The sequence below is a fragment of the Coloeus monedula genome (assembly GCF_965178545.1).
Source record: "Coloeus monedula genome assembly, chromosome: 2".
Classification (NCBI taxonomy): Eukaryota; Metazoa; Chordata; class Aves; order Passeriformes; family Corvidae; genus Coloeus; species Coloeus monedula.
In genome coordinates this window covers 120,075,336-120,084,458 of record NC_138782.1, presented here as the reverse complement: position 1 = coordinate 120,084,458, position 9,123 = coordinate 120,075,336, and the positions used below count along the sequence as shown (strand labels likewise).

General features: G+C 72.3%; 2 protein-coding genes across 2 annotated transcripts; one reads left to right on the top strand and one right to left on the bottom strand.

The window, feature by feature from the left end:
* Positions 1-634: 634 nt before the first annotated feature.
* On the bottom strand, positions 635-6,983 carry EMILIN1 (elastin microfibril interfacer 1). Its single transcript, XM_082276726.1, has 8 exons — positions 6,748-6,983; positions 4,800-4,925; positions 4,153-4,361; positions 2,427-4,055; positions 1,860-1,967; positions 1,733-1,750; positions 1,263-1,397; positions 635-989 (listed from the first exon to the last, which is right to left on the bottom strand). The coding sequence occupies exons 1-8, from the start codon at positions 6,897-6,899 to the stop codon at positions 658-660; spliced, it is 2,709 nt and encodes a 902-aa protein (XP_082132852.1). The 5' UTR covers positions 6,900-6,983; the 3' UTR covers positions 635-657.
* Positions 6,984-8,502: 1,519 nt separating this feature from the next.
* Positions 8,503-9,069, top strand: OST4 (oligosaccharyltransferase complex subunit 4, non-catalytic). The gene is made up of 2 exons (XM_082301196.1): positions 8,503-8,636; positions 8,781-9,069. The coding sequence occupies exon 2, from the start codon at positions 8,782-8,784 to the stop codon at positions 8,893-8,895; it is 114 nt and encodes a 37-aa protein (XP_082157322.1). The 5' UTR covers positions 8,503-8,636; position 8,781; the 3' UTR covers positions 8,896-9,069.
* Positions 9,070-9,123: the final 54 nt, after the last annotated feature.

Below are 9,123 nucleotides of genomic sequence, written 5' to 3'. Positions count from 1 at the left end.
GTTACCCACGGCCGACCCAATGGCAGGGGGTGAAACCAGCCCCGGGGGTGATTCAGCAGCCAGGCAGTTCTGTAGGACCTTCCCTGGGCAGGTACCACCGCCTGTCACCCCCACCAGCTCCAGACCCCAGCTAGCACACCCATCATCATCCGGGGGTGACGGGGCACTGGAGGGTGCCCCAGCACACCAGGACGTGACTACAGCACCTGGAAGGTCCCAGCACCTCCCAGTCTCCTCAGAACCGTCCCAGTCACACCACAACAGCTGGAAATCCCCTTCACGCCCCTGCCAAACCCCCACCCTGCAGTGCACAGGGATGACACTGCTGGGGCCACGATGGAGCTCGGTGCCATGGTGACACCTGGCAGGGACCAGCCCCCCTCCCCACGATGTCCCTCTTGGGTGAGGGATGGAACCAGAGCCATGGGTACAAAACCCAGTGCCGCATCTTTATTGGGGGGGCAGTGGGGGGCCGGGGGCCGTGGGGCGGCGTGGGAGGCCAGGGCGTCCAGGGTGGGCGGTGTGGGGCAGGGGCGTGTGACGGTGGGACAGCAAGGGCTGGGGGGTGCTGATAAATAAGGGGGTGGGGGGTGGGGGTCCCGGCAGGGCGTGGGGACCCCCCGGCCTGGCTGTGCCCCCGCGGGGGACCCGGCAGCTCTAGGGCTCGTCGGAGTCGTAGAGCAGGGCGGCGCTGAAGACGGTGAGGGGCTCGTCGGGTGCGTGGGCCAGGCGCCCCGACACCAGGTCCACGCACAGCGTCTCGCCGGCCGCCAGCGGCAGCAGCAGGCTGAAGACGCCAAGGGCACCGGGGCTGGGGACCTGCGCGGCCACCGGCCCCTTCTCCAGCCCCTCGGGCTGGAACCCAGCTGAGTCCAGGCGGGCAATGCCATGGCCAGAGCGGGACAGGACGGCCTCCAGCCCCTCGCCCCGGTGCCCCGTCAGCACTGCGCTCACCAGGTACCGCCCGGGCACCGGCACTGTGAATGTGCCTACGACAGGAAGAGTGGATCAGGGACCTCCAGGGACCCCTGGTGCCCCCAGAACGGGCTTTCTCGGATCTCCTGCAGCACCCCAAGGTCAGCGGGGCATCCTGGGACAGGCACGGCACCATCTGAGAAGCCCTGGCCGCCCTCACACCTGGCATCATGCTCCCCCCATGACTCTGCAGCTCCCTCCTACCCCACAGCCCCTACTGCAATATCCCTCACCTCAAAACCATCCCACAGCCCCCAGTGCACCCCCACTGTGCCGTGGGCTTTCACCTGTCTCGGGATCGTAGGCACCACCGTCGTTGAGCAGCACCTGGTCGAAGGGGACGGTGCCTGGCTCCGTGCGTTGGGTGCTGAGGGCAGCCGAGAAAGCGACGCGGGACACCGAGCCCGGCTCCCCGACCTCGCCTGGGCACGGTGTCAGGATATGGCACCCCTGTACCGCCTTCCCTCGCCCCCTTAACCCTCCGCAGCCCAGCAGCCCCTGTCCCCCGAGCCCAGCAGCCACACCCCCTGACCCCTCCATACCCTCCCCTTTAGTGTCCATGCCTCTCTTTGACCACACGTCTCCACCATGTGCCCAGCCCCTCTGCTCCCCAGCCACCCAGTGCCCTGTGCTTGCCCATGCCAACCCAGACTGCTCCCCGCTCCCACTGCAGACCCCCAGTCTGCAGCCCCTCCCAGCTCCCCACGTGCCTCCAAGCTCTCCATGGTCCTCCCTGCACCCCTAGCCCCAGCCCTACCTTTCTCTCCGGGCAGCCCTGCAGGAAAGATGAGGAGGGGCTGCAGGGCCAGCTTGGGGTGGGACCCCTGGGGATGGGGTCTGGCCACACCCGTGTGGTCGGGGCACATGGGGGGGCTGAGCCTTACCGGGGGGGCCCACGGGACCCTGTTCTCCATCCTTGCCAGGGGGCCCAGCGGGGCCAGGAGGGCCTGTCTCGCCCATGGGGCCAGCAGGTCCAGGGGGACCGGGGGGGCCTGGAGGGAGGAAGGGGTTAGAGCCACCTTGGCCCCATGGCTGGTGCCCCCATGTGTGATCTCCCCTTGTCCCCACATGCTGCAGCTCCACAGCTGGGATCCTCCTGTGGTCTTGTGTGCCCACACCGCAGCACCACCCAGCCAAGCCCCTGCCTCCCCGCACCCCACTGCTGCACTCCCTGGTGACCCCGTGTCTCCACATCCCCGTGCCCCCACACCTCCACCACCGTTCCCGCAGTCCCACGTGCCCACCATGCCCCATATCCCCATGTCCCCACAGACCCGGGATGCCCCGTCCCCCCGGAGCCCCCATGGTGCCCCATACGCCCCCATCCCCCCCAGTCCCTTACCCCCACAATTCGCCGTATCCCTGCAGCCCCACGCCCCCTGCAACGCCCCACGTCCCCCCACGTCCCTGCAGCCCCGCAGCCTCCCGCGTCCCCCCCCGTGCCCCCGCACCGTGTCGCTCCAGCTGTGCCAGGCGGTGCAGCTCCCCGCGCAGGTGCCCCAGGCTGGCGTTGAGGGCGCCGAGCCTGGGGGGCAGGTCCAGCGCCTTGTCCAGCAGCGCGGCCTGGGCGCGGGCCGTGGCGTTCAGGTCCCGCACGGCGCCCCACAGCCCGGCCACGTGCCGGCCCAGCCCCTCGCGGACGCCCCGCAGCCCCCCGGCCACCGCCTCCAGCTGCTCGCAGACCCCCTCCAGCTTGGCCACGCGTGGCTCCAGCCCTGCCGGGCAGCCCCCGGCCCGCGCCAGCTCCCGCGCCAGCGCCTCCAGCCGCTCCTCGCTCTCAGCCTGTCGCGCCGCCGACGCTGCCGCTGCCTGGTCCAGCTCGGCCACCACGCGGTCGGTGACGGCGGCCAGCTGGCGCTGCCGGGTGTCCTGCTGCTCCAGCGCGTCCTGCAGCCCCTCCACCGTGGCATTGAGCCTGCTCAGGGCCGAGAGCGCTGCTGCCAGCTCCCCCCTCAGCACCCGCAGCTCCGAGGGTGACGTGCCCCTAAAGACACCGAACCCCTCCAGCGGTGCATCCAGCTCCTCTGGCTCTGTGGGGCCGGGCTGGAGCTGCTCCGGCTCCCGGGGGGGCAGCGAGGCGCAGGGCCGGGAGCAGGGGTCACCGCTCAGGTCCCCAAGAGCCGCCTCCAGCCGCCCTGTCCGGTTGCGGAGCTGCTCCAGCTCCTCGGCCAGCGCCTCCCCCCGCGCCCCCAGCAGCCCTCCCAGGGTCCCAGCCAGCTCGTCCCCCCAGAGACCTTCGGTGTCCTCTGGCTGCCGGAGGTGGGGGCCGAGCACCCCGTCCTGGCCTGGGCAGGGCGGGCCGCAGCGGGCCAGCAGCCCCTCGAGCTGGTCCAGACGGGCGCCGCGCTGTGCCCCACTCGCCACCAGCCCCTCCACTGCCCGGCTGAGGTTGGCCAGGCGCCCCGACAGCCCACCCGGCCTCCCCTCGGGCTCGGAGGGCCACGGGCCGGCGCGTGAAGCGTTCAGCCGCCCCTCCAGCTCAGCCAGCCGCCGCGCGAGCACCTGTCCCGGCCCCGGCACCGCCGCCGGCACCGGCAGCCCCTCCAGCCGCCGCTCGAGCTCGGCCAAGCGACGGAGCAGGTCCGGGGACGGGGGGGCCACAGGGGCGGGGGCCAGGCGGCTGCTCAGGCTGCTGATGTGCCGCTGCACCGACTCCACTGCATCCCTGTTGCGCTGGTCCACCGAGCCCACCAGCTTCTCCAGTGCCCGCATCCGTTCCCGGTCCTCGGCCGCCTGCCGCCGCAGCCCCTCCGTGCCGGCCGTGCACGCCGCGCACATCTCCTGCAGCCGCTGCTCCAGCTCATGCAGCGCCGCCGTCCCGGGGCCCCCCGGCCCCCCTGGGCCATCCCGGCCGCCCTCGGTGCGGCGCAGGCGGGTCTCCAGCTCCTCCAGCCGCCGCTGAAGGTGGCTCAGCGCCTCCCGCACTTCGGCGGGGGGGCCGTCAGCCGGCTGCTCGCCCCCGGGCTGCCCCTCCACTGCCGCCCGGGGCGGCTCCTGCCCGGCCCGCAGCTCCTCCAGCTGCTCGCTCAGCCGCCGCACCTGCTCCTCCAGCCGTCGCACCTTCTCCGTGTCTCCGCCACCTGCCATGCACCGCCAGGGTCAGCGTCACGGTCACGACCGCAACACACTCCCCCACCAGCGCGTTCCCCACCACCGCATCCCCCTCCCCAGCACTACCTTCACCCCCCAGGCCACTGAGGGGGTTGCCGAAGCCAGAGAGTGTGGGGCGGCCGGGCCGGGGAGGGGGACGGCCGGTGGGCTGGGGAGATGCTGGAGAGGGTCCCTCGCTGCAGTCCGGGCCCGAGTATCCCTGGCAGCAGCGCCAGGCCAGCTCCGACACCGTTCGCTGGGACACCTTGTAGCGGGGCCGTAGGAAGCTGCGGTACCTGCAGGCGGAGGGGACAGGGGGTTGGGGGGGGCCAGGAGGGGTGTGGGGCTGCCCCAGAGGACCAAAGCCAGCACAGGCTGTAGCTTGACCCAGCAGCGCCGGTCTCTTGCTCAACGGCCAGTGGTCAGGGGGGCTACCCCTGCCCGGCCCTGTCACCCTGTCACCAGTATCACCCCAACACCAGTGCCATCCCATCACTGGTCCAGAGAGCTGCGGGGTGCCCCAGGGTTTTGGCTGCACGTGATGGGGGGGACAGTGGCCGGTCACCCTCCAGCACCACTTGAGGCCACTGACTTGCGCAAAAGTAAACATGACCCCGGGATGGGTAAACAGCAGTGGCGGCGGCATGGCCGTGGTTCGCCCTGGCTCTGTGCTGGCCCCCCAGAACGCCCCGAACCCCTCTAGAGCCCTCCAGCCCCATCCCGACCCCACTCACGCCAGGACACGGGGGCACTGGAGCTGCCCCCAGGGGCAGGGCTGATAGTCTGGCTTGATGAAGCTCTCAACACCATCCTCCACCACACAGCTCACGCTGCGTGTCACCACGTAGGCACACCAGTTCCTGCCGGAGAGAGGGGGTCAGGGCATACACCCGGAATGCGCTGGCACAGGGCATCATCCCGGCAAACACCAGGCATTGTCCTGGTATGGACCGAGCATGGCACATGCTGGGCATCATCTGGGCACACACCAGGTGCTGTCCTGCATACATGAGGCACCATCTCGGCACAGAGCAGCCACTGGCATTGCCCTAGCATGGACCTAGCATCATTCCAGCACACAGCAGGCATTGTCCTGGCACACAACATGCACAGCATCCTGTCACACACTAGGCATTGTCCTGGCATAGAGCAAGCACCAGGCATCACCCTGCCAGAGACACCAGCAACACCCCCCGCCCCAGGCATACCCTGACACACACCAGCTCCCCAGGCACACCCCGCATCCCCCGGCGCGCTCCTGTGCTTGCCCAACCAGCCCTACCGGTAGCACCGTCATGGCCCATTGCGGCGGGTTAATGGGCCGGCTCTTGCCCCTCAACCCTGCCTGGCGACCCCGCAGAAACGGCTGCAGCCCCCAGCCATGCGGCTACCCTGGGGAGCCCTTCAGGGATGGGGCTCTGCCAGGAGCAGGGTGCCAACACCCCATCACACCGTGCTGTGGATCCTGCGCTGCCTGGCCCAGGGACGGGCGCCCTGCGTGCTGCCCCATCACTGACGCCGTGTTCCCTGCCCCCTCTGTGCCGCTGGGCCAGGAGCGGCTGGGGCAGCCGCACACTGGGTCCCCAGCCCAGCCCCACAGGCTGTGGGGACCCCAGCCCCCCCGCGTGGGACTCCAGCCTGGCCCCGTTGCAGGGACCCCGTCGCAGCCTTATATGGTACGGACCCGAAGCCCGGAGCCCAGCTCGGGCCCCCAGCCCCACGGAGCAGCCCCCCGGGGAGCGGCCCCTGGGCCTGGGTCCCCGCCGCGGGGCCCCGGTGCGGCGGCCGGTTCCCGTCAGCCCGGCTGGTTCCCCTCAGGCCCCGGCTGGATTCCAGCTCCTCCCCGGGGGCCGCCAGGAATTCCTGCGCCGACGACGGCCCCCCTCGTCTCCCCCCCGGTCCCAGCCCTGCACCCGCGAGGCCCTGGGACCCCCGGGCTGCCCTGGGGTCCCACCGCCCCTCACCGGGGCTGTCCCCACCCCAGGCGTGGGATGGGACCAGAGCTCCCTTGAAAGGGCAGGATATGGGGACACCCCCCGTGCTCCCCGAGCCACGGGGATGGAGGGCTGCACACCCCGACCCGTGGAGAGCCCCCGCTGAGCCCCCAAAGCCGCAGGTACCGGCTCCACCGTGTCCGTGCCCCACGGCGGCGCCGGAGGTGCCCCTCCCCAGGGACCCCAGGCTACGGCCATGTCCTGCCATCCCCCCCCCGAGGCCACCGTGGGGCCGGGGCAGCTCCAGCCCTGCGGATGAGGTGATGTGCCCGCGGTGAATACGTTGCGACCCCAAGCCAGCGTGGGGCCGTCCCCAGCCCTGCGCCCCTGCAACGCCCTGAACCACAGACACAGGCTGCCCCACGGCCCCACGCTGCCCACGGCACGAGACAGGACGAGGATGGGGAGAGGGTAGGTCCAGGCCCCTCTCCCCCTCTCCGGCAGCGCTGACCCACGCGTGGATGCCGAAGAAAGATCGGCCCAGAATCCTCGGCCCCGCTGCACCGGCGGCCCCCACCCTCCACGTGCGCCCACTGCCCACCCGCTCCGGGCCCGGGGGAGCCCCCAGCCCCCAGCCCCGGCGGGACCCGCCGCTCCCCGGGCTGGACGTGGCACGTGCCGGTGCCTGGCCGGTGCCGGGGTTCCCGCCTGGGTCGTCCCGGTGCGTCCCGGTGCTCTTGGCTCCTACCTGTGCCGGCTGGCGGCCCGGGCACCGCTGTGGGCCGCGGCCGGGCCGGGGGCGAGCGGGGCGGCCCCGCCGGTGTAGAGGCTATACCGGGGGGGAAAGTTGGCGGCCAGGGCCTGTGCGGCCAGAAGGCACGGCCAGAGCCAGGGTGCCATGCTGGGCTGGGGCGGCTCCGCTCGGCTCGGTTAGCCTGGTCCGGCGCGGCTCAGGACCGCATGTGGTGTCCCGTCGCGGCTCCGCGGCTCTGGGCGGCTCGGCACGGCTCAGCTCGGCTCTGCCCTCCCCCCGGCCGCCCCTCGGCCAGCCCCTCGCCACCAGAGCCGCCCCGCCGCCGCTGCCCGCCGGCGGGGTCCCCGGGGCCCCCCGCTTCCTGCCCGCCGCCGCCCCCGCCCCGGCCGCGCCGGGCACCGCGGCCCCCGCCGGCCCCGCCGCCGCCACATCTGCTCCTCGTTAGGCCGGGCCGGGGCTGGGGCAGCCAGAGAGGCCGGGCAGGGGGCCAGGGCGCGGGCGGCCAGCGAGGCGGCCGGGGCTACCTCTGCGGCACCGGCACGCCACGGTCACCGCTCCGCCACTAGCACCAGCTCCGGCACCGGCTTCGCGCGGTGCCCCGTGTGTCCCCGACCGTCGGTGCCCTCGCTCCTCACCCCCGCACCGGGCACAGCAGCGACAGGTCCCGCCACCATCACATCCAGCAGTGCCACGTCCCTGCGTGCCCGTGACCCTGTGCCAGGTGATGCGTCCCGGTGCCAGTACCGAGCCGGGGGCTGCCCCACGGCCCCAGCCCCACCCTGACACCGTGCTGGGAATAGTGGGGGCACTGGAACGCCAGAGCTCACACCGCGGCCACCCCGGGCCGCCGTGGCCCTGAGCCCACGGTGATGCCATGGCTTCCCCGCACCGCGCGGTGACGTCACAGCCTCGCGGTGACATCACGCCTTGGCCCTGGCCCCACGGTGACGTCAGGGCGCGGGAACCCCCCGCCCTCGGGGAGCCGCGAGTGTGGGTTAAGCACAAACAGCTGCCGGCAGCTGGAGGGGGGAGGGGGCGGGGGAAAGGGACATGGGGGAAGGGGGATGCGGGGGAGGGAGACACCGGGGAAGGGGACGCGGAGCCGAGGGGCCCGGGGCTGGGCTTGGCCGGGACCCAGCCGTGGCTGCTCCCAGGGGAGGGATGGTGTCACCTCCTCTGTGCTCTCGGAGGTTGTGGGGGGGGTCACAGAGGGCTGCGGGGGGTCGTGGCTTTGCCGTGTTCGAGGGGACTCCAGACAGCGCTGGGGCCCTGCGGCCGAGCGGGGGGAACAGCGCAGCTGGGGGCGCAGGGATCCCGGGGGGACTCGCTGCTGGAACCCCTCGGCTGGAGACCACCCTGCAGTGTGTATCCCAATACACCCCGGCCCACCCCAGTACGTCCCAGCACATTCCAGTGTACTCCAGCTCAGTGCGTCGCCCAGTGTGCCTCCACACACCCCAGTATACCCCAGTATGCCCCAGTGCGTCTCAGCAAAGCCCAGTGCAGCCCGTCCCGCTAAAGCCCCGCGGCGGCGCCCGCTGTCAGCAGCTGTAATGAGCTGTCACTGGTGTCATTAGCGCTAATTGGCCGCGGCCGCCCCGGGCTGCTCGCCCCGCCCCCGCCCTCGCGCCGCGCCTTGTATGGAGAAGGAGCCGGCGGCAGCCGCCAGGGGGCGGAGGGCGAGGGGCGGGCCCGGGGGCGGGCCCGGATCCGTGACGTCACGAGCCCACCGCTCGGCCGCGGCCCGGTTGCCGTGACGTCAGCACCAGGGCCGCGCGCCTCCCGCCGTGCCCCGCGGCCGGAAGTGGCGCGCTCGCAGGCAGACGTGTCGGAGCGGCGGGCCCGGAGCGGACAGCGCGAGCCGGGGACAGCGGGAGCCCCAGGCAGGACCGGGAGCCGCGGGGTTCCGCTGGGGGAGGAGCACCCGCGTCGGGGCGTGAGGGGCCTTCAGCGGGTCCTGCTGCGGGTGGGGTCCCTCCGCAGGTCCCTGCGGGATGCCAGCGCGTGTGTTTCCCCCTCCCCCGCAGGATGATCACGGACGTGCAGCTCGCCATCTTCGCCAACATGCTGGGCGTCTCGCTCTTCCTCCTCGTCGTCCTCTACCACTATGTGGCCGTCAACAACCCCAAGAAGCAGGAGTGAGGGAAGCGCCGGGAACCCCTGCACGGCGATGACCCGGCACCGGCACCGCCGCCCCTCCCTCCCGCGGGGCCGCGCCACGGAGCCTCGGCGGATCCGAGCGCGGGGCCCCGAGAGGCGCGAGGCCGAGCTTCTTCCAAACCAGCTTTAACAGAAACACGATGATACACGACAAAACCGTGTGACGTCATAACCCCCCCGTCGGCCCGGGGCTCTCGTCCGGGCCCGCGG

Excerpts from the sequence above, each read along its gene's own strand:
- EMILIN1 (XM_082276726.1), bottom strand. The coding sequence starts at position 6,899 with ATGGCACCCTGGCTCTGGCCGTGCCTTCTGGCCGCACAGGCCCTGGCC. Across the intron at positions 4,056-4,152 it reads CAGTGGCCTGGGGGGTGAAG|GTGGCGGAGACACGGAGAAG; the intron begins GTAGTGCTGGGG and ends GGTGCATGGCAG. Across the intron at positions 990-1,262 it reads TGCCTACGATCCCGAGACAG|GCACATTCACAGTGCCGGTG; the intron begins GTGAAAGCCCAC and ends TTCCTGTCGTAG.
- OST4 (XM_082301196.1), top strand. The coding sequence starts at position 8,782 with ATGATCACGGACGTGCAGCTCGCCATCTTCGCCAACATGCTGGGCGTC.